General features: G+C 37.7%; 3 protein-coding genes across 12 annotated transcripts in view; 1 reads left to right on the top strand and 2 right to left on the bottom strand.

Moving 5' to 3' along the window:
• The window catches only part of LOC148335249 (transcription factor SOX-6-like), a 90,707-nt gene extending 76,921 nt beyond the window's left edge, over window positions 1–13,786 (bottom strand). For all 5 annotated transcript variants that reach the window (XM_088298085.1, XM_088298087.1, XM_088298086.1 and 2 more), the window contains exon 1: window positions 13,474–13,786. The gene's annotated coding sequence lies outside the window, so the exon portion shown is untranslated. The remainder of the gene's footprint in view (window positions 1–13,473) is intronic.
• A 1,536-nt stretch (window positions 13,787–15,322) lies between these two features.
• c6h11orf58 (chromosome 6 C11orf58 homolog) lies at window positions 15,323–18,445 on the top strand. The gene is made up of 5 exons (XM_088297985.1): window positions 15,323–15,491; window positions 15,707–15,790; window positions 16,230–16,290; window positions 17,814–17,923; window positions 18,004–18,445. The coding sequence occupies exons 1-5, from the start codon at window positions 15,438–15,440 to the stop codon at window positions 18,187–18,189; spliced, it is 495 nt and encodes a 164-aa protein (XP_088154111.1). The 5' UTR covers window positions 15,323–15,437; the 3' UTR covers window positions 18,190–18,445.
• LOC148335247 (pleckstrin homology domain-containing family A member 7-like) overlaps window positions 18,308–25,133 on the bottom strand; it is an 80,084-nt gene continuing 73,258 nt past the window's right edge. For all 6 annotated transcript variants that reach the window (XM_088297978.1, XM_088297981.1, XM_088297979.1 and 3 more), the window contains 4 exons: window positions 20,559–20,711; window positions 20,346–20,479; window positions 19,518–19,648; window positions 18,308–18,547 (listed from right to left, as the gene is read on the bottom strand). In XM_088297978.1, the coding sequence (XP_088154104.1) occupies window positions 18,525–18,547; window positions 19,518–19,648; window positions 20,346–20,479; window positions 20,559–20,711 (441 nt within the window). In that variant the 3' untranslated portion in view covers window positions 18,308–18,524. The remainder of the gene's footprint in view (window positions 18,548–19,517; window positions 19,649–20,345; window positions 20,480–20,558; window positions 20,712–25,133) is intronic.

Genomic DNA, 25,133 nt, shown 5'->3' with positions numbered 1-25,133 from the left:
GGGTTTAAGGTTAAGCGTTTTATACAGCAAGTCATTGGCCTTTGCAATCTTCATTACTACACCCTTTCTGCACACACGAGGGTTAGGTTTTTGGGGTTTGAGGTTTGGATTAAGGGGTTAGGGGTCTAAGATTGGGGATAAGTATTAGGTGTAGGGTTTAGGTGCTCTGGTTGGGTTTAGGGTTGATTTGCTGCAGGCTCACTCATGAACGATTGCAGTCGGAAGTTAAGGTTGGTTTGTTTGGGCTAGGTTTCCGGTTTAGGACTAATCCACTGGAAAGTGACCCAGGAAGGGTTTGTGTTTGGATTAGGGTTAGGGAAGGCGGCGGTGTTTCAGGTTTGTGTTTTCATGGTTTAGAGGTGAGGATTTAGGGGTTAGCTTTAAGATTTGGGTTTTGAGGATTAGGGTTTATGGTTTGGAGTTTGAGTTAAGTTAGACAGTGGAAACTCTGGAAGGTTTTGGGTTTGGTTGAAGTAAGCAGTTAGGTTTAGGGTTTAGGGAGATCCCCTGTAAAATGGATGGTTTGGGTTTAGGATTAAAATTAGGTTTGGATTAGGTCTATATGATGGGGGTCGCAATGCGGGAATCAGAGTAGAATTTGAGGGTTCAATTAACATTGAGTGTCATGACAAGTGGCTATCTTTAGAAAATGTTTTAGAATGCAAGTGCCTACGTTCCCCGATCTTCTCTAATTTGGACCCCCATGCAATCAGTGCCTCAGTTGCATGCGAGGGGGGCTGGTTCTTGTGGTTGAGGTAACTATTTTGATTGACATTGCTGGATGATAAAATTCAATCTGGGCATGGAGTGTCACCTTCTGGGATTTGTCACCTCCAGGGTGAGCATCCCTCCAACCCATTCCTGGGTAAGGTGTCCGTGTTTGCACTAAAGCTTAACCCACAAACACCCCCTTACTAACGACTTCTAATTAGGGCACAGGTGTCAAGCGCCTGTCTTCGGACTGATTTCAATTATCAGGATCGTTTTCAGCTGCCTGCAGAGCTTGCTGACGATCATTTGAATCAGGTGTGTTGGACGAGCGGCACTTCTTGAGTGATGAGGAGATATGGGTGGCGTTTTGGGTTTTTGGCGTAGGCTTTCGGCGTGAGGGCATAGGGGTTACAATTAGGCTTTACGTTTAGGGGTTGGGCATTAGGGTGAAGTAAGGTTAGTGGTTAAGATTAAAGTTAGAGTGAGGAGTTTATGTTTTAGTGTCAGGGTTATTTCATTGGAATGTCAGTCAACAAGAGGCATTGGGATCTTTAGATGGCAGATGCATGCCTTTTGTTCAAACTCAAGCAAGTTGATGTGAGCACACCTTTGATTACTTGGACCGACAGCAAGGATGTTTGCATGAGTGCAAAAGCTTTTGTGTTGTGCGTCTCACAAAAGAGCAAGTGAGGCTTAAGTGACAACACGCATTCTCTCCCCTGAGTCACTCGCCGTGAAATATGGCCAAGCCGGTGAGGAGCGGCTCAGGGCCGGGGCAAGCGCCGGCACATACGTCCGCACCTAAACAGCCCTGAGGAGATTACATTATGGGTGCTCGCCATTGTCCTGCGTCTCCCAGACAAAGCTGTGCAAACGCCGCGCCTCGCAGGGACTGTAAAAACAAGAGGTGAATGTCAAAAGCATCTCTTTTGTCCGACCGCCGAGGTATGCACAAACACTTGCTTGGCGTGACTGAGAAGAAAGGAGGGCCTTGTGAAGAAGGGAAGGAGTCGGGAAAAGGAAAAAAAAAATAACGTCTTTGCGTGAAAAGAGCGTGAGAAGACCTCCGTGGACCCCCCTCGCAAGAATAGACACCATTCAGACAAAACATGCGCTCATTTGATGTCCTGTGACGGCAAAGGACGGGAGACACAAACATTGACGTTTTTGGCCACTGCCGAGGAAGAAAATGAATTTGCTTTGTACGTCGATAAAAGTTCTGATTCTCATTCTTCATGAACCCAGGACTAGTAAAAATAGAAAATTGGAGTGACAATCAGGCTGTTCCCACCAATGATTAACGCAAATGGCAGAGTCCTGTCTGTCATCTGACATCACCAATCAGGAGGCAGCCTCCTCACCAACAAAAGAACAAACAAGAACATGAATGTGTTCACTTTTCTACTTTCCCACCCTTGCCCCAGGGGCCAAAATGGTACACTCCTATCTTCTTTTGACATATTTCATGAACACACCAACTGAAACTACCTATAATCGAACATAACAAAAGATGTGCTCCTTATTTTTTTAATTTAGTAATTTACCATAGAATCCCATAAATAACAGATGCCTTCGATTTGCTGATCGTCTTTATTATCAGCGGAAATGATGCGAATCAATATAGATTCAAAACATGCCAATGAGGGATTTTATAGTATTTCCTATTTTCTTCGTTTGGGTCATGATGAAAGCTTCCCGTCTATTCCAAGTGTCATAAATGATACAGTTCCATCAACCGATGTCATTGCCGGCGTGTTGTCAGTTCGGATTTTTGGGAATGGTGATTCATTTAGTTTTGTTACACCACCCGAATCAGGTTTATCACATGCTTGTTTTCATCAGGCCGCATGCCGCCGATTGCAGAACTGAGTCGAACAAAATACGACACAAGCCAGTCATTCATCATGGAAGTCAGCCGCCGCCGCCGCCGCCACTTGTTGGAAATGAGGATCAGATGTGTGAAAGAGCGCCAGGGGAGCAGCGTCCCGGGCTGGAGTCAACCTTGTCACGACCCGAACAAGACTTTAACTGTCACGGGCAATTAATATGAATGGTGGTGTCGGGGGGTACGTGACCCCCAAACTCGAATTTAGCTAGCCAGTGCCGTCCTGTAATTAATTGCCGCATGCGTGAATGTAAATGCAGGGAGCAATTGGCGAGAGAGGCCAAGTGATTTAAATGGCAGTGCACAAATCTGCAGCACCATAAAACAGCCTCCTAGCTCATTGTGTAAGTGAAGGGAACGTTGGGAGCGTTTCATAAAATCATCCACGCTTCCATATGTGTTCAATTCACACTCAGCGAGGTCTTATGATCACGCATCCACATCACGACCCGGTTTGAGTCTATTTTAATTTTCCTCATGTTGATTTTTTTTTTTTTAACTTCTGAGGTTAAAAACAAACTGTGGCGAACATCCATTGATGCAATTAGTGTAGGCAGTTGACGTCGGTGCAAAAAGAAATCTTTGTTTAGCTTTCGTTAAAACACCCCACAGGGAAACATAAATACATAGCGTAACATACGGAGGTCATTTTGTAAGATGAACTGTTTCATGTTTTTCTTTTCAAATTGAGGCAAACCGTTCCTGCAATCAGTGTGTCTTCAAGTGAGATCGAGGTAGTCAATGGTGGTGCAAAAATAAATCACTCAATATCTTTATTTTGACAAAATGCACGATAGATCAGGTTGTAAGATGACTGGACGGAAACATTTTTTGTCATTTAAATATTATGGCATATTTTTGGAGGGGCAAAAGTATGCTGAAACTTTGTGGTCTTATCCTGTTAAAACTGTGTCATCTGCATCACGGACTGTAAACTGGCCCCGAGACTCCTTGTAACCAACTTAAGCCTGCCTGACTCGGAGGAAAACACACATGCACACACATGAGCCACAATAGAGTCTTTATGACATCAGCTTCTTTCGACTACAAATGGGATTTTTCCTATAGGCGAACTCCAACAATAACAAGTGACATCACAGGCACGGCGACGTATGTATGCCATATTAAGGCGGCTGCTCCTGCTGCTGCTGGAGAGCGACACTGTAACTCAGCATTGCTGAGTTAGCATTCCTTTCATTTATTTATTTATCATCCTCCGAGCACATTAAATGCATCATCTGCGTTGGAGTGTCAGGAGGCCAACGCCGTGGCTGCCATAGTCGGGGTAGTTGTCTCGTTGGCTAAGACTGCGTGGAAGAAACCTGTGGCGGGAGCGTAGACAGCAACAATACGCTCCTTTTTTTTTTTTTTTAGTCACTTTGGGGTGCTTGTTTTTTTTTTAAGTCTCATTCGCATTTGTTGGACGCAACCAAGTACAAATACTTTCTTACTGTACTCAAGAAGCAGATTTGCAAGGGGGAAAAAAAGAAAAAATCACTTTCCAGCCTAACTTAGAAGAGTGTCACTGGTGCAAAGACAGACAGAGAGTGACTTTTATTTTAAAAATTCCAAAATAATTTTCATGCTTTGTACAGCTAAATTTAAATACCATATTCGTTGGACATCTTTGGCATGTCGTATCAGATCAAAAAAAGCTACTATAACAGTCTTTGACTCAAAATATTCTTAATATATGCCTTTATATTTGTTGAGAATTTATTTAATTCAGATGAAGACGTTTATTTTTTTTTTTTAAGCTTTGGTCAACACCACTGTGGTCACTCCTTGACTCGTGTTGCATTGAGGAAACCTGAGGCGGGACCGTAGTCAGCAACAATATGGCAGCATAGCGCGTAGCTTGTGCTAATCCAGCACTATGTCCGGGGCACATTATGCGCATGTCAGCCGCAGCATCGTTTACCAATACGACTCGCTGCCAAATGTGGCACACGAGGACGACTTCTGGAGCTGTCCGTCAAAGAGACTATTTTAGGACGATAGCATTTACAAGTGCTCGACAAAAAGTGTCACATTGTGCTTTAATGTGGACTCTTTCGATTACAGTGAGGTGTCCAATGTCGGTATTTATGTTTGTGTAATTTATTTGTAGATTTCCTTTATTTTATACATGTATCTGAATATTATAGTGTACATGTTTTTCAAAATATGTTCTATAATTTGACTTGTATATTAATATAATACACTGATCAACTTGCTTTAATGTATTTTTGACATCCATCCATCCATTCTCCAAGCCGCTTCTCCTCACGAGGGCCGCGAGGGGACTGAAGGCTATCCCAGATGTCTTCGGGCACTAGGTGGGGTACACGCTGGACTGGTTGCCAGCCAATCGCAGGGCACACATAAACGAACAACCATCTGCACTCACAATCATCACAACTCGGGACAATGTAGAGTGTTCAATCAATTTTCATTTTTTTTGTTTTTAACTTTGACCTGTAAGTCTTGCGCAATGCAGATTTTATCAGGCATTGCAATTTGACGTTCATATGACGTTTCAGAAAAAAGATTCCACTTGTTGCTGAACCTAACATCTAATTTATAAATATTGCAACTATATTACATGTTTAAATTATTTATTTATTTATTCATTCATTTATTCATTTAATTATTTATTTAGTTTTACGATCATGAAAACCTCATGCACTAGAGAAAAAAACAAGGGCAGATTCTGAATATGCACAAAAACGTCTAGAAAATTACCGGAATCCCTGATAAAATTAAATTGTCAAATTTGGTCACCAATTTTGGGGGGTTTATTTAATTTGTTGATTTCTAAAGTTCACACATTTATATACAGTTTTGATATAAATATAGTTTATATTTTTACTTTTCATCTCATCTCAGAATAGTCAGATTGCACTCCATTTATATGACCCCTCAGAATAACAGCTTAAAACTGTGCCTATAAATTTACTATAAAACTTTAGAATGGTGAGAATGAGACATTTGTTTACATTATTTCTGATGGGTGGAGGGCAATAGTAGTGAAAGCTGTTTGTAATATTTTGGCCTGTGCATCACTATCTGGATATGAGCGACAGCAGACTATATAAATATACTTTGTGGTCCAAAGTGTTTTTTATCGCTGGCGTCGTACTGATTAGTCAGAGTGAGCACAGTGTGCCAGCAACAATGAGGCACCGTGACGACGGCGCCACCAATATTTCATCTTCTTTTTTTTTTTTAAGCTCCTAATAGAAACCTGCTGCACCACAATGGGCTCTACAGTCTGAGTCAACAATGCGAGACACAATTACACATCACTTTCAATGTAACAGCAACAGTCTGACTTTTTTAAAATTTGTTTTAAGGCACAGGGAATGCTGCAGGGGTGGAGTGCATGAAGCGTAAAATGAGTTTTGAAAGTGTTTTATTTGATCATCAAAGCATCTAAAAGAGAAAAAAAAAATCCTAACACGCTAACTGTTGTTATGCTAATTTGTAGCAAGATAGCAACCCAAGTAATGAAAGGGTGAAGGCAGACTAATAAGAATGATCTCCCTGCTTTTGTGTTTTATTGACAATGTGAAGACCAATGGCCAGGTCAACTTGATTTTACGTTGACTCGTACCGGCTCATATTTTTCGTTGCATCCATTCATGAATGTTATCGATGAAAAATTTACTCTTCTTCATCAGTTTATCATTATTAAACTTTGTCTGTTTCTGTGTTTAGCAAGATTTCCTCTGATAATTACTAACCTTTTGAAAATGGGAAAAAGAGGAAGCGGTTTATAAAAGTTTGAAACTCCGATTCAACAACAACAACTGCAAAAAAAAAATCTTTACTGCTATTGACAATGTATTAAAATACTGACCAGATAATGGCCAGAAATTGTTGCATTTTCACCGGTTTTAAATAGAAATTACATTCTTAATATTTGTCTCTGGGAGGTGAAACAAGTAGTAAATGTAATTTATCCCTGTAGTTCAGAATCAGAATCAGAATGAGAAATCCCTTTATTGTCATTGTACTCAAGTGTGCAACGAGATTAGAGAGCTCCCCTCTCCAGTGCAATACAACAATAATTCCCATAAGAATGAAAACAATTCTAACAGTCGGTATCCTAACGTATAGCAAGATAATATGCGAAAAAGTGCTCAGGCAGATTGATAAATGGTCTAAATTCCTCATTGTTTGTTTGCCTCTTCTCTACAAATGCATACAATGCTAACACGCTAACATCACAAATGCTAACATTCATAACATTCAACAAGCAAGATAGAAACTTGAGTCTTTCTAAAGAGCATAGGTAGAATGCTAAATGCTAACAGCTGGTATGTCAACAAATAGCATGAGAGAAACGTCAGTGTGTCGTCAACAGGCCACCAGCCAGCGAACACTCTCTTTGTATTGAGTCGAGGAGTCGAAAAGGAGCTTTCAAAGTACATTATTTTTATTTGATTATCAAAGCCTGAATGTGACAGTATTGTCTTTTTTTTTTTTTTTTTTTTTTTAAATTGAACCACACCCCGATGGTTCTGCAACCGGATAAGACCAATCAACCAACCTGGGGGATGTTTGCCAATGACACCCATTATTATCATATCGACGCACTTGCATGAATGTGCTGCTAGTGCTGTTGCTTAAGGTCAAATTCAGTTTCAGTTCTTTTGAGTTAACCTTTAAATAATTGTTTTAACAATTGTGATATTAATAACTTTATCGTATTTGTTTCAATTAAATGTTACAGAAGAAATGTGTGTTTGAGGAATCCCTTTGACTTGGGGGGGAAATAAACTTTTTTTTCAAACAAAATATAAATTTATATAATTTTCAAAAGAACTAAATGAAAATATATTACTCACATGTGCACACAAAAATGTAACTTCAGATAGAAGAATTTAAGGATTTAAATTTTAATGGTTTTCACCTGAAGATTTTCTTGGGAGGAATTGATGCTAACAGTCACTGTGCTACATATCAACTTGGGTAGAGAAAATGCAAAGAAAAAAGTGGTGTTGCCTTTTGATGGCCAAGTTTGGGGTCCTGAGCGCATGTGTGTGTCAAGTCTTTATTGAGCAGGGCCTCAGCCATGTTTCTTTATTCTTCGTGTAGCAACGCTGCAATTTGGGTGTGCCCGAGATAAGTATATACTCCAAAGGGCCGCTAATGTGCACTTACAGTAGGGTTGGAGCACTCGCGACTAAATGTAAAATTTGTGTTTAGACAACACATGTGCCAGCCCACGACAAATCATTAGGAAAAGGTTTCAAAACAAAGAGAAATTACGCTACATGTTACCTTTTTTGCCTTTCATCAGATCTCTTTTCGGAAATAGCATCAGGTATTAAACGTAAAATCCTTATTGAGCTTATGTGGACGACATTGATGTAGTCAAGTAAGTCACCACTTCACCCAGTGTTGAGTCGCGTGTGGGTCCATTTAACGTAGCGAGCTAGTGAGCTAGCGAGTCAGTGGCTTAGCAAGCGAGCGGGCTTGCAAGTGGAATGGCAACAAGATCGTCTGGAATGGCGGTATAGTAAAGGAGGGCTAAATAACGCTAGAAAGCACAAGTGCATAGTTGGGGTAGGTTTTAGCTACACGAAAGAAATCAAAAAGCTAAAGAAATCCAGATAACTGAAATGGTGGAGGCGGGTTTTAACACTATTGCATGTTTGAATTTAATCAATTCTTATTTGAAATAGTAGCTGACTACAGGACAAGAATTTTTTTTTTTATATTCATTAGCCCTTTCTCTCCCAAGGTTGCCATACGCTAGCTTTCTAACTGTTAACTTTTTGTCATTTTTTTTCAGGAATAGTACCTGATCCCGGTAAAAGATGTAATAGCCTATCCTTATCAAGCTTGCTTAGCACTTTATCTCTAGGTTGTTGGTAGCATGTTGTGATTTTACCAATTTACATTACGAATAGTAGAGTCTACAGCAAAATGTAAAATCCTGAGCGCATTCTCAACTGAGACTGCTACGTTGCTGTATGTTAGCGTTTACCAATTCTCAATTCTCATTGCAAATAGTAGGAGAGTACAGGGTGAGATGCATTCTTATCAATGTGTCTTAAATGCTTTCGCCACCCATGTTACTATCTTGCTACTAGTTGGTTAGCATAGCATCTGTTAGCATTTTAGCCTTCTACCAGTTTCCTTCAACTTTAGTGTGTCAGTTTCTGTCCACCAGATGTCCCTCAATCAACACTTTAGGTCCACTCTTGTTGTTAGCATGCTAACTGTTCGCGTTGTTAAAACAGCTCTATGGGGCAAATCTGTCACAGATGCTGTTGCTTTATTGGGGTCGTAATTGTGTATATAATAAAAATGAAAACAGCAGCTGCACTTAAAGTATCAAAATGTTTGCACGTGATTAACGCACACGGTCCTCCATGTGATCCATGTCGGGGCTCATGTTCATGCACATAAGGCAAAAAAAGCCTGACGCAGTGTCTCAAATAGCCCAAGATGCACGCAGAACCCAGATATTTTACTTTCCTGTCAATAACAGAACTAATATGCAGTTGTATACACGCTGCTGCTGTTAATCTGACAGCTATGCATGCAGGTGCGCTTTGAATCAAAATTAAGTCCTGTGATATATGTCGCATTCATTTAGCCATTTATTTTTACTAAAATTGGCAAATGAAATTCTTCAATTTTTATTTCAGTTTTATCAATTTTTCTCATTGAGTAAATTGATGTATTTTAAATGATCAAAACAATTGGGAAAATAAACAATTGCCTTTTATTGGTTAATTAATTGCAACTAAATCAATTAGAAATCATGATGTGAAAATGCAACACATTATGTATCGAGATAGGTATCGAAGCATCTTCTGTTAGAGAGATGCACACCCTTAGTGGCTATAATTACATCCCCATTTAATTATAAACACAAAAACAGCCATGTCTCCTAAGAACATTAAGACATTGCCCTGGGAACACATTATTTGAAATATTCCCTATAAAAAACATCCTAAAAGAACCAAAAGATGACTAATTGTACTTTATTTTAGTTGTGTTCAATTACACAGTTTTTACCATCTTTTTACACTTGTATTATTGTTGAAAATGTTAAAATGTGACATCACACAATGAATGACAAACGCCATTTAAAAAGCCACGGCCATTCAAATTGGGCAAAGCAGTGCGTCAGCATCGCTTATGCCGTTTCTCTTAACGGAGACCTAAATTATTATTTCAGCTATCAGAAGCCCTTTTTCCGTCTTGTTTCTTGTTTTATTGTTCAAGGTGTCACAGAAGCAACAGATAATAGCATGAAAGTCATTGTTTGCTTGACACGTTTCTTTTGCAATAACTAATTTTCTCTATATTCTAGTTAGAAACCGGTGTTTTTTGGTGAACCCAACCATTGTTCAACTGCTGAATACAAATGAACGGAAAAAGTGAGGAACAAACGTTTTCTGCAGTTAAAGAGAAGAGTCGACCATGGGAAATAATATAGCAAACAACCAGAACAGCCCTGGCTGGCAGTGAATTAGGTAACATACTAATAAAGAAAATATAATAGAACACCAAAATATTAGGAACAGCCAGGTGACATATTACTTCCAATTGCAACTGCGTATGAATTGCAGTGAATGCAAACTTTGCCCACATTCAACCTGGATTTCTCTTGACCACGATTAATTGTGAGCAAGAGGAGGAGTTAGAGGAGGGGGCGTGGAGTCGCAGAATAGCTATGCCAGTCGGGGACAATGTGCTGAATTGGCAGCCTATATATAAGTCTGCCATTTGAACGCACTAATGCCACTTTACCTTATGAGGGAACGTCGGGCCGCAGCACCTGCTGCGCACAGAATGCCATAGGAGATCAACTTCTGACACTCACCCCCAAGCCCACCCCCATCACATATAAGACCCCCACTCAGATTGTTTTACACACAGGACAGAAAGTGTGTGTGTGACGGGCTATATTAAATTGTCTCCAGCAAACAATCCCCACAGAAGAAATGTCATTTTGTCATGACATTTGAGGCGTCAAATCACTTTTTTTTCTTTTAAATGTGTGCGTGCAGAAAGCAAACACGCATGAGCGTTATCTGCGAGGTGTAGCGAGGGGACCACCCCGAGGAGAGCACTATCAGCTGCCAGCAGACCCCCCCCCCCCCCCCCCCCCAGTCCACCGTGTCCTCCCGTACCCTCTGCCAGACAGGCCGCACCGCCACTTGCTCACTTCACAATATCAACGCATGACAATCGGCCTTATTGGCTCATCCTCATGCTTCAACTCGATGCTGCGATGATCTTTTTTTTCACATGTCTCATGCCTGCGGACAGCCCCCCGTAACCCCAAAGAGTGGGGAAACTTAATGGGATAGGACCACCACCCACTTTATCGCAGTGTTTTTTTTCCCTATTTGATTCCCAAGAAGTCCCCACCCCCCACCCCCCGACCCTTCTCAAGTGGGTCAGCCTGAGCATTTTACCAATAAACTACATAATATTCACATGCAGAGCATATGTGCATAGAAGACTGAACATTTTGTACAGAGCAAACAGAATTGAAATAAATGAACACGTCCCACCTGGGTTAATAGTTCCAATTTTTGAAGTTAAATTCACCATTTCCGTGGGATTAAGGGGGCTATTTGTGGTCATTGTTAACACTTTGACACCAAATTCAATGTTTTCGCAGTATTATTGAGTCTACCGAGGGTAATTAGTAAAAAATAAATAAAAATAAATCAAGCATTAATAATCTGTGTTCATTTTGAACATTTTTACATTTTCGCAGTTAATGAGGCTACTGGTATTCACGATTAACATTTTACATGAAATTATTATTTTTTTTGCAATATTAATGGTCTGCTGGTAATCCATATTAACTGTTTTACTTCAATTTTAATTGTGATCCTTAGGGACATTTTGATGTCAGATTTAATGTATTCTATGTATATACTATTTTTTTTATTCAGATTTTTTCTCCAAATTTAATTTTTTGGCAGTATTAACGACCCACTGTAGTCTCACTCATTCCATGTAATGTAGACGCTTTAATATTGCAAAAGTGTTGAATTTGAAGCAAAAACTCAATAATAACTCTTATTAGTAGGCTTATTAATTGTGCATAAGGGTGGAAATTGTCTTAAAAAATGTTGCTAGTGACGGGCAGTAGGCTCATTAATGACATTTAGGTCATCAAATTCAGAATTGTTGCAAAGTCCATTGGTCTATTGAATGTCTTCATTCAAATTTGTTATTTCACAGTGTGAAACTTAACCTAACTTATAATTTGACATCAAATTAAATATTTTTTCAGTATTGATGCCTCCACTCTGTGTCAATAGTAACATTGTAGTCTAGTAACATCAAATTGCATTTTGAAGCTTACTTTTGCAACATCAACAAGCCGACTTATGGTCATTGTTTACAGTTTTGCAAATCTACCAGAGGTCTTTATTTACATATTAAATGAAATGCAACATTTTCTGGCCGTAATAATAGGTTTACATAAGGTCTTTATAAATAATTGTGCGTAGAATGAACCATTTTTGCAACATTTATGCATCTACTGGTGGCTGTTATTAAGTTTAGGACTTATATTTCAACACAAATGCAGTATCATTGAATTTATATGTCATCATTATTCACATTCTGACATCAAATGTAAAATTTTTCCAGAATAAATTGGACCATTGGTAGTCATTACAAACATTTCAACTTCAAATTCAATATTCCTGCAGAATAAATGAGTCAACGTGGCACCCCGAGGTGCTTCTAAACATTAAAACACTTTGTTTGACCTAATTCAAGATTGTTTCAAGATTATTAGGTTGACAGCGACAAAGTGAGTGTCATGTTTGCCTTGGAATTCAGCATTTTTGCAACATTTGAGACAGCAAAGCCATTCTACATACTTTTAACCAACATTTCAGTGAAAATAAAAGATTTGTATGGCTACAGTAAGAAGAACATTAAAATATTATTGCTACATCTGTTGTATATAGCGAGATGCTGAAGGTCATAATTATTTTTTTTTTATTTTTAATTACAAATTTTCCTGGAAGATAAATGCCAACAATTGTCAACATTTTGCCTACTTATGAAAGACTTACAGGATTATTGCATCAATAGTTGTTATTCTCAAACAAATAAGAACTTTTTATCAGCACTATTAACACACTGGCAGTCATGATTCATGTTAAACATGATCTGAATTAAATTTCAAACTTTTTTTGCAGCATGCGAGACAAAAACAGCAAACATTTTTCTTTGAACGGGCAAATGTTTTACTGAAAAAAAATTGAAATGTGACAAACTGGTGCTTGTATTGAATATTTTGCTGGAAAATTGAACAGTTGTGATTGACATACTGACTTCCATTATTCATATTTTTATTGAAACATGAGTGACGAAATATTCAGTTTATCTTAGAATCATTTTAAAGCATTGGTTGAATGTATAGTGACGGTCATTGTTATCACCTGTTTTTAATGCAGGATTAGTGGATCTTTGTAACATTGTTTCCATATTTTGCTTCACCAGTGAGCCACTGGTGACATCAGTTGTCTTTTATTTTTAACATGCACAACTTTTTTTTTTTTATTAAAATGTAAGATTACATACTGCGTGACCATCCACAAAACCCACTGGTGGTTATTAAAAAAATGTTTACACTAAGTCTTGAACTTTTTTTTGCAGCAGCAGCATTCATGTCTTTATACTGACTGTGCAAACTTTAGTGCATCGCTTTTAGTTGCGTGCATTCTTGGAACATGATTAAAATCAAAATATGCTTTATCATAATTCATTTGACACCATCCGCATGGTGTGAACTGACAAGGGTCTTGTTGAACTAAATGACAAAGCATGATTAGCTCCACTTTTTTTCTCGACTTTACTCATGTAAACGCTGTGTGACATGACTTGTTTCTTACCTGCACGTTTGCGATGAGACTCTCGTGCTGCAACTTGGAAATCACAAGAAGCCGAAGACGTCCAATCCTGCGCGTAAAGTCACCATTGCGCACTTTGGATGCGGTGGAGGGAGGGGGTGAAGTGGGGGGGCACGTGGGGGGGGGGGGATCTCCTCACACACCCGGAGAGAGAGTGAGTGAGTAAGTGTGTGAGTGCGTGGGGGGAAGTTGGGGAAAGTGGGAAGTTGGGTTCCGGTTCTGGTGTGTAGATCTTGTTGTTGTGGGGCGGGAGGGGAAAAAAGAAAAGAAAAAGTTAGTCCTTCCTTCCCCGTCCGACGAGATGTGGACGTGAAGTGAGAGTGTGTGTGACCCAGTGACTGATAGAGAGACACCCAGAGGAGAGCTAACCCCTCCTCCCTTCCTCCCTCCCTCACCCCCCATCTCTCTCTCTCTCTCTCTCTCTCTCTCTCTCTATTTAATCAATCATATTCGACACCAGGATGTGATCTTATAGACTCACCAATTCCCGCAAAAATATTAATTCATTAATTAATATAATAATTATTATTATTTATATATTATTGGTGTATTATATATATGTATATTTATAACATTATGTTTATTATTATTATTATTATTATTATTATTATTACTACTACTACCCAGTAGAGGCTGTTGACCCTAGTAAATAACTTTATGTCAAGAGATAGTAAAAATATAATGATGCTTTTAAATGTTGGGTAGTTTTAAAATAAGGGTTAATCTCCAAGAGAAGCCGATTGGTATCAATAATCAAGTAAAATGGCATGAAATTAAATTATCACAATGAAATGTCATGGATGGTAATATATTAATTAATATATTCGATTACCATGTCCTGTAATATATTGTAGCGTAGGAAAATTAACAAAATTGTGAATATTTGCTGTATTATATAATGAGATATTTTATTTTATTAAGATCACTCAGTAGTAATAAAAAGTAATAATGCTTAAACGCAGTACAAACATTTTTTATTTTTTTCTTAATCAAATTATAAACAACTTCAGTGCAAACCAATAAATGAAGACAAAAAATATAATCACGCAACAAATGAGAGGGCGGAAGGCAAAATAATACTTTGACATACATGTGTCACATTGGAAGACCGTTACCATAAGTTAAAAATAAGAACAAAGTTCAATTTGAAAATGTATTACGAGTTCTCTGCACGTCTCGTTTACGTTATTACACTTACTTTAGCGACATCTATCGGTAATTTACGTGGATGGCAACCATACAGTAAGATCCGTGACTGGCAGCGATAAAAATATTAAATAAAGGTTAATGATAACAATAATAAACTGTAATAATAATAATAAACTGTAATAATAAAAAATAATAATAATAATAATAATAATAATAATGATAATAATAATAATAATTCAATGAACAGTTTAAAAATTAAAACCTTTCACTTGTTTTCCGGGATGAGTGCCATAAAATATTAGCAAGAATATTCACTTCGTTTGGACATTTTAGTTAAAAAAATAAAAAAAGACGTGAGTGACACGTTGGTGTTCATTATAATTGTTTTACTGACAATTAAACAAGCTTACTGAAATAATTCCAATTTGTACTGAGTGACATACTGACTGTCAATTTTTTTTTAATGATATAAAGAATGTTTATAATGACAGTGTGCAACTGTATCCAACGAATGCTGTTGAAATTCTAGATTCTGTCATTATAAAAAATTTTTGTATCATTAATTTTATTCATACATACATACATACATACCTAGGCTAACATGTTTTTGTCAAATACTCGTTCCGAATTATAGTTACACAATATGACCACACAAGGCAGCAGAGAGCTGGTGATACGTTGCTTCGTAGATTAAGACTTCCCCGGAAGTGACGAGTATTTACTGTCGGTCATCGCCATTGCTACTTGGCACGAGTTTTTGTTGTTTATGTCACGTTTCTACCCTGTTAACACAAAACATGAGTTCTCCGCGCGAAAAACACGGCACTAAACGACCGGCGTCCTCAAACGAAGTGAGTCAAATGTTCGGAATTTGGTGTTAGTCGGCGGAAAGAAGCCGTGGAATGTACGCGAAGGGTTTAGCATACCAGCTAATGCCCAAGAGTTCACTCTACCTGAAAGACCGCATCGTGTTTGTAAAATGGCAGGAATAACATGGGATTCCATTAAATTATTTTGCAAAATTTGAAGTAGAAATTATGTAAATGTTTGGTGTTTGCACCTGCAGGAGGAGTCGACCCAGTGGGCCTCCGCTGACCTGGGAAGTGACGAGAGGAAGCAGAAGTTTCTCCGGCTCATGGGGGCCTCCAAGGTGGGCCCTCTTGGAAGCGGACATGTTATGCGTTGCTTCGATCTATTTCGAAAATGGTTCCTCGGTGAAGTTGCAAAATTAGGGGACATTTCAAAATCGCAAACTTTCCATGGGACTAAACGGGGATTTGTGAGAATCGACGGAATTAAAGATGGCATTTTTGAAAATGAAGGTTGGACCTTTTCAAGGGATTAAAATGTGGAAAATCTCTCAACATGTCATGCAATTGTAGTGGGGTTCGACCTTTGTGCTAAAAATTGTAACATATCCCACAAACCCATGTAGATAGCCATTGTGGTTAGCTTTGTCTTTTCATTGCAAAGCCAATACGCTTGTAAGTGTAAATATTCAGACTAGTTTACACGACTAGACATATTTAGTGGACTTGACAGAATGAAACTTCCCAGTTGCATTTTTAATGATGTGTCTTCTTCTGTAGAAAGAGCACACTGGACGGCTCGTCATTGGCGACCACAAGTCGACATCGCACTTTCGCAGTGGTGAGACACTTAAAAAAAACAAAAAAAAACTAATTGACTGTTGTAATTGAACTTGTGATTTCTTGGCGGTTGCCTTTTTTGGCTTTTGAGTTGAAAACAAAGTATGACTCCAAATACTAAAAATAAACAGAATAATGTCAACATGAGGAAAGCGTTTAGCTTAACAACCAAATAATAATAAAAAATAAACAAAATATTGTTTTTGACTGATGCATTTTTCTTGAACCAATTAGCAGTAAAACAAAAAAGTGAAATTCGGTTTCTGGAGGTGGGCTTTTAACATTAAAGCTAAATAATAAACAGAGGATAGAATTAATTGACAGTGTTAGGAAGATCACTTTGGAAATGTATTTGTTATAGTTAACCTGATGAAAATATAATAATTTTTGGAAGTATTCGAATTCTTTACAGTAATATAATTCTTTCGGTTTCTGGAGGTGGGCTTTTAACATTAAAGCTAAATAATAAACAGAGGATAGAATTAATTGACAGTGTTAGGAAGATCACTTTGGAAATGTATTTGTTATAGTTAACCTGATGAAAATATAATAATTTTTGGAAGTATTCAAATTCTTTACAGTAATATAATTCTATTTGATTACTTTTATTATTCACATTGAATATTTGAGCTCAGCTGTTTACCATTTTCACAATTTAAGAAAAACTTGAGACTACACAGGATATTCGTAGATAATAGATTAGCATAACGGCACATGACCAGAGACAGCCAATCATCGCCTTGTGATTCACAAGTGTCACCTTTAAAACGGGCAAAGGCAGAAGATAAAATGATAATCCTGAGTTTTTGTTACGATTTTTCAGTTCCAACTAAAATTGTAATTTTTAGAACTTCCAAAAGCAACTTTAATTTAATTACATATGATGGATGTATTTTCTCCCAACAATAATGGATTGTGAATTTTGTTATGAGATGACATAATTTCATTACATGTATTTGGTTGGTTACTCTCCAACCCTGCTGATAAATGTGAAACAGTCTGAAGTAGGAGTGTCCCGATCCAATATTATATCGTTCCGGTATCAGACAGTTTCGAATTATATCGGTCTACATTAAAATCTCTGATAATTATCACTCGTAGACAAGCAGTCTATTCTAGCTTCTGCTCCTGCTCTTCAATCCAGCACAGAGAATGTAAAAAAACTCATTCTGAATGTAATGAAGTGAACTAATTATTTTGCCCTCAGAGTGTAATTTGTTTTTAATTGAATTTATTAGGGTAATTTCATATGTATTCTAGTCAAGTGAAAAAAAGTTATTTTGGGCCACCCATAGTTTAAACATTTAATTGAGTGATTCTTCACATACCACTAGGAGGACCACGCTATAAAGAAACTGCTTTAGATGCTCAAGTAGCTGACATATGGCTAATTATTTTTTCTTCGCCTCCACATCAGGCGCAGCTAACTAATGTTTTTTTTTCCACCGCCCGCCCGCCGCGCAGCTCTCTCTGCGCGGACGTGAGGCGTGCGCGCGCGTGCCGTGACCACTGTGTGCTCCGCAGGGACGGAGGACGAGCAAATCAGCGAGCGGCTCGAGATGCAGTACCAGCGCGGCATGGACGAGAAGCTGTCGGGACGCAACCGGCGACATCGCGGACTCGGCTTCAGCGAGGTGAGCCTAAACTTGATGTCTACCGGTAGACAACGGGTGCTGAGGAATACTTTGGAGTAACGTCTTTTGTCACCCTGTAGCCAGAGTCAACTGAGGTCCTGCCCGCATCTGAGATGCCCCCCAGTGAGCCCAAAGACCCCGAGTACAAAGTATGCGACACAAAGTCGGCAGAGACCACGACGGAGGAGGACAAAAGCATCTCGGAAACAAGTGGGAGCACTGAACGGAAAAGCATTTACAAAATGTCCTTTGTGAAGTCATCATAGGAGGGATTCAATAATTCATTTTTTTGGGTCATTTTGAAGTGTATGTTATTAATTTTTTGTAGCATGTCCTAGAAGCGCTCAGTCGTTTTGTTAAAAAGGAGACATAAGAAACAACGGGTTTGCACTTCTTATTTGTTCTTTTATTTTGTAAAATTAATGATTTGTTGTCCATGTTAATAGCAAATACATTATGTGATCACGAGGTAACGCTACAAGCTGGTCAAACTAATTCATACAAATAAAACTGTTTTCTCCACGTGTGTTTAGTGTTTGTGTCATTAAAAGGTCTCAGAGTGGTCCTTTCCTGGGTGTCCTGTAGGGGGCAGTGGTGGTGGTCACTGGCTTGCAGCAGCTTTGGCTAAGGGAACAAAAGAAAAATTCTCAGTTACATCTAAAGATAAAATATTGAAAGTTCCAAGCTGATGAATACAACTGTGGTGTTACTTAAAAATATGTAGTAAATATTTAAGTTGTTTTTAAATGTATTTTATTTAAAATCTATTGGAACAGCTATCGTAATTATTTTTTATATACTAATGTACATTAAATATAGTAATTGTTGAAATTGCAATAGTATTTTATATTGAAGTACGTATAAATAATGATGTACAATTGTCTTTTGCATAATTTGTGATTTTTTTTTATAAACACAAAATGTTACAAATGACAAGATAAAACTCTACACAAAATATTTAAAACAATCCAATTCAAGTAAGTTTTACAGGATCCAGGACAATAGTCAAAATATTGGGAACAGCGATCAGTGTGGCTTGGTGCGTAACGGTAAACAGTTTAATTAGTAAGACAAAAATTAGCAATGTCTTCGTAAAGGCGGCCTTGCATTGGGTGCAATTTGTATATGCATACTTACCTAATGGGATGTCACTGTTTTAAATACCTCTAATCATTTGCACCAAGGCACACTAAACAATGTAACAAAAAGATAGTGTCTATATAGTCAAATGGGATCTCAATTTACTTTAAAATTTTGGATAGTTGTGTACTTTCTGCCATCTCGAGGAAGACTATTCAATAGTCACTATAGAGACCATTACTTTATTGGTGAAACCGGAACCCTGATTAGGCCTTAGTGTTCATCAAAAATGAGACCGGATTTTTTCCTATTAAGTGAGCCACTGAAAATCTATGAAGCTTCAACATTTTAAAAAATAATGTTCAAATATGTTTCAATTAAGTGTATTGCACAAAGCTGTTTTTTTTTTACCTAAATCAATGTTTTAAATCGTTTAAAAAAAAAACAGACTTTCCAGTCCCAAGAATCACTTGTTCTATTGGACATGAAATCAAATGCAATAGTGGGTCCAAACCTGCCACCAGTTTGCTCTTCCTGGACGCCTGTGAAGCGAGCGCTCGCGATGCCATCATTATCTTCTCCTGCTCTTGGAGAACAAAGTCCAGCTCGCTCAGGTCCAACATACCTGACTGCAAATTCTGAACGCTGGGGACACAGATGACCAGAACGCTCGTTTCTAAAACCGCATTTGGACATGACCTCTTCATTGGGCACAACTGCTAATCATACCCAATTTATAACAAGAATAAGGCTCATTTCTGATATGGTGGACCTTACATGTCTCAGTAAAGGGAAAGAAACCAAATGTCCTTTTTACAATGCCGAAATCAGTATCTTATTTGATTCATTTTTAATGATTTATACTATTTGTTTTGATTAGAAAAAAGCATTATGAATACATACTTTTGTCAAATTGTACATTAAATATTAGAAAAATTGGCAATTTGATGATTACATTTTCACGTAAAATATGAATTTATTGGAATAATTAAAACAGGACTGATTTAAAAGTTTATGTACGTAATGCAAAAAATATGTAACATGATGCTAGCTTTTTTATTTCATTCTTTTACATTTTTTTTTAAAAACAGTTTACTAACTAACCTCAAATTAGAACAATATATTTCATCGATATATAGTGATGATAATGCAGCATTTTAAAGGACATAAGGTCATGTATCAAAATGATTTATTAACTTTTAAGTTGGGGCAGGTTTGAGTCAAGGGACCAATGTACAGGTAGAATAAAAAATGTGTATTAATAATACTAATGGTGTGAAGTGAGTGTATTGTATTGGATGTGGCTGGAAGTGTCCCACATTATGCGAGCATGCTCGCTTACTTGGACTTGGTGAGGATCTTCCTGATGCGTTCTGAATGAAGATTTCGCTCTTCCTCTTCCTCTGGGCTCAGTGGCTCCTCAGGCTCAGACTCCACATAACGCTCCGGGATGGACACCATCTCTGGCTTGGACAGCTGCGAGATATAAGAAAATGGACACTCGTCATCGTCGTTGTCGTCGTCGTCGTCATCATCATTATGGAGCGCATCCGACCTCTCTGTTGATGTCAAAGTCGTAGTCCAGAGGCTCCACATCCAGTTCTCGGAACAGCGTGGCCTTGGCCGTCACCCACTCACCTCCCGCCTCCTTGTGACCTTCATCACTTTGACCTTCAGCCCTGGGCCGCTCTTCCCGCCAATCAAACACCTACGGGAGATAGAAACACGTGGCTCAATTTCACAAACACAACAAAATTACAATTCAGATTTGACTTCATTGGGGCAATTTAATGTATGTATTTGTATTATTAGGATTACATTGTTATTCATGTTACTAAATCCTAATTGGGAGGGTCAAATTCAATTTTCAAGATCTCCTAGCGATTACATTTTGATCCTTCCATAGTCACGCTGGAACTGTTTAGTTTTAACTTTAACATGTTTAAAAGTTTGGCTACAAACGACAGCACATCAGGATTTAGAAATAATTTCATTTTTGGTTTTGAAGTTTTACTGTTGTAATTTATAGCTATGGCATTTCAAAAATAAATTCCACCTGTCTCTGAACTGAACCCTTAGCTCATAAATATTACTAAAGATATTACTGTATTACACATTGTCGCTGTCCTGTGAAATTGACTTAAGTCCATTATTTTCATTTTTTCATGTAAATGGTGTTACTGCGTTAGACATTGCATTAATGTGAAAAAAAAGACAAAATTAGACATTTTTCCACAGGACAGCGACAATATTATTGTATTATAAAAACCTGATGTGCTTAAGGAAAATAAGTGCAGATTTGCAATCCGTGCAAAAAAAAAAAAACTCATCTAGAAAAATGTACTTGCATCTCTGAATAAACATTTTGTTGAAAACAAAACATTGTCATTTATTATTGGATTAACCAATTTTGGATTATGACATTAAGAATGCATTTTGCACTTCTATATGAGCTGGGAATAATTTACTATTGTGTGACAAATTTAATCATTTGTTTTAAAAATAAGATGTATTCTATTCCTAATTACTGGACAAATTAAATTGCTCATGATTTATGTGAAGCAATACACATTGTCTTATGTTACATAGGCTGCTTGACTGGAATAATAAGAATTAATAAAAGACCTATTTGATTTTCTTGGGATTGCTACTATTTTTGTGTTTATTATAATTAATGAATTAGCTTTTTTCTTAATACGGACTATGGCCCTGAAATAAAATAATCATACTGGACGATTCCATATACCTTTATGAATATATCTATGAGCTGTGGAATAAAGGGTCAATTATTCTTACAAGAATAAAACAAAGCAATTGGGCATTAATTATCCAACGAGACATGACCTCATATTATGTGGGACGGGCAGAGACAAGAGCCAAGCTGAGAAAACGTGACATTGTCATAATTCTACGCAGTCACAAATCACTGTGGATCGCTATTACGTCCATCCGCGGGATTTTAGTCTTATTAGGCAGGCACATGATTAGTATCTTATAATTACAACCAGTGTCGTGTCGTGTGTGTGTGTGTGTGTGTGTGTGTGTTGTACTTGTGTGAGTAATCATCCAAAGCCATGCAATGCGTCCTCCGGGTGCAGCCGGCAGCAGCTGGCCACTTCTTCTGTGCTTGCGTTTGGGGAAGAAGTGACAAAGAGAAAGGAAGAAAATGCATGCAGACCCGATGCGGGCCACAGACAAAGACAACGGCGTGCTTGGGAAGCAAACACTCTTTATTGTGGAGTGCAAAGAGTGGTGGCAAAGAGTTGCTTCGTGGTGACATACAGTTAGTTAGGTATCTACTTGAGCTAAACGCACCCCGCCTCCCTCCTTTGGAAAATTACATCTAAAAAAAAAATGGTGGGGAGTTGATAAACTGCCAAGAGTCAGGTGACGTCATTGGTTTCATCCAAAAATGTTTGTTCACGAGACTGGAACTGGTAGTCGACAAACAGTAGAGGGTGTCGACTCAAACAAAATGGGTGCATCCACAAATCTGGGGCTGCAACTAAAAACTTCGGGGGCGCTTGCGTAATGTCGCCGTGGCTCAGGAGATTTCGCACTTTGAGTTCTTGTAAAATTGCAGCTTCAGCCGCTTAATATTATAAATTCTGCCGAGTAAATTTCCAATTTGTTATTTGGTTCACGTAACAATCTCTGCCTTTTTTTCTTCTTGTAAAAAAAAAAAAAAAAGCTCACACCTGAATTCTGGTGAAAATGTTGACATTTATCCCGTAATTGATTTCTAGTCACGCAAAATTCCAACTTTTCCCATCTTAACCTGATGACATTTTTCGTTAACATGTGCCTCATACAACCTTTTGTTCAACAATAGTTTTGTATTATTGCAACTTCATCCAAGTAAACGGTTCACAAATCGTTGGTAGTAAGAAAACTTTTTTTATATTCACTCATGTAAAATTACAGAAGTCTCATAAGATTACAGCTTTATTTCTCTTTTTCTTCTAGTAAAATCACGATTTCATCCCAGTAAATTTAAAGTTTTTACTTGTATCGTTTAATTTTTTTTCCTGAGAGTAATATAACATTTTTCAAGAAACATTGCTTTTTGATGTCGCTGTTTCACTTTCTTGGTATAAGATGTACCACTTTTATTTCAACTTCAGTTGCGTAATTGTTCTCACAATATTTTCACTAGTTGGATCTTAATTCGACTTTATTCATAAAATTTCTATTTTACTTATTTTACGTACAATAATCACTCCACTTTAAAATTAAAATATATCAAATTTAAAGCTTTTTTTCCTGAAATATTACTCCCGTAATATTTAGACTTTTTCCTCGTAATATTGTGACTTTAGCCATGTAAAATTGGGACTCTTTTTCTTCATATTTCAACATTAATCTAAAATGACGGCTATTTTCTTGTAACATTTTTCCCTGTTAATTGTTTCCGTATTCTAAACAGAAAACTGAAATTTCTTGCTTATGACATTTCAACATTCCCACACCAGAAAGCATGTTAGCATTATTAACAGAAATGTCAAGTTTGGCCTACGTAAAATCCACTACTTCCATTTGCAAGTAGCATTTTCAGCTATCTTTTCGCTCCTTAACAGTACGCGGTAAGTTAAGACATTATCCATTTTTTTTAAGACAACCCCCGAAGTGTGCGGCCCCTAAACATGGACGCTAATGTTGTGAATTTCACAAAACTGAAGACCGGGGTGGCGTTTTTGGCCCGTGTTGACATCTCATGTACTTTTTTAAACACACAAAAATGCTCTAATTCTCATTATCCCGATGGGATGCAGTGAGCCGCGTTAACTTTGAGTCCATTTCACCTGGTTTCCATTTTTGTTTCTCACCAATCCTGTGCTCCCTTGTTAAAACTTCTCATATACAATGTATATCATTTGTATTATTGCATTTCTTTAATCACGACCGACCACATTTCAGCATAGCTTCAAACCAGCATAGCTACTGAACAACAGCGCAACAAGAGTGAGCTGTTAACTCCTTTTAAAAATGTAAAAGTATTTAAATGTTGGTGGAATAAATATAAATAAATAAAAAATAAATTTTCCACTTCCTGGAAGGTGATCAAATATTGGTCATTTTGTAGCGATTTTTCTGGACCTAAAGGACAAAAAGTGCATTATTTTTAAGCGTGTTGTAGTCGTTAGCATTATTATCATCCCTCAGTGAAAATGAAAATCGCAAAACTAAAGTGGCAAACTACCTCGCAACACATATTCATGGGATGATAAGGCGCAATTGCACGCTTTGACATCTTGCCGGGATGATATTTTATAGGGTTGAATTATGTGAAATTAATACTTTATCTTGTTTGACTTCCAACTCTTTCCGCATAATATCTCATCTCATAATGTTTTCGTACATGATTAGGAAGTAAAATGTATTTTTTTTTTTTTCAATTAACTTCTCTTAGTATTATGCCGTTGAACATTGAACATTGAAGCTCTAACTTTTTTTTCTCGTACTAATACGACATTTTGGAAAAACGGAGCATTTAGTGATAAAGCACAACACGTTTCTCAGCCAAGTTAGTGATGTGCTAAAAATATTTCCAGGTATGGAAGCTGAAATATTGTCGGCAACGACATCAGTGCGTTAATAATACTCTCAGGCGTGTATGCCGAAAAGTCACTTTGACGCACGGAAGGAAGCATTCTCACGAATCTCTTCGCATTAAACCGACAAAGGAAGCCAGCCTGCCGTAAACTTCCGTGACTTTAAAAGATAAAAAAAAAGTGATGACTAAAATAGCAAAAAAAAATAAATAAAAAATGGGACCAAGGCAAAACTGGATGGCGCAAAACAAGGCACTTAGATTTTGACCAAAAGTATGCAGGGTAGGGTTCGATCTTTCGCCACCAGCATTTTCTGTCCAACCTGAAAACCTACCGGCTATGGCCACTAGATAAACTAGATCTATATACCAAATCTCTACAAAATATAGTCATATATACTGTACAGCTATATACTGAAAATATCCCTCAGTAGATAAATAAACGCCTTGGCATCTCTCTGGTTCACATTCAGTGTCTCGTCAAGTGAAGTCCAACAAGGCGCTCCCGTTTTTGTTGTTCTTAAAGCATTAACCAAGCTAGCCAGTAGCTCGTTAGCTCATGCGGCTTAGCGCGTTAGC

This window comes from Idiotropiscis lumnitzeri, chromosome 6 (assembly GCF_059441095.1).
Source record: "Idiotropiscis lumnitzeri isolate Australia: NSW breed Sydney's pygmy pipehorse chromosome 6, RoL_Ilum_1.0, whole genome shotgun sequence".
Taxonomy (NCBI): domain Eukaryota; kingdom Metazoa; phylum Chordata; class Actinopteri; order Syngnathiformes; family Syngnathidae; genus Idiotropiscis; species Idiotropiscis lumnitzeri.
Note: the sequence above shows the minus strand (reverse complement) of the source record. Positions and strands in the feature narration are given on the sequence as shown.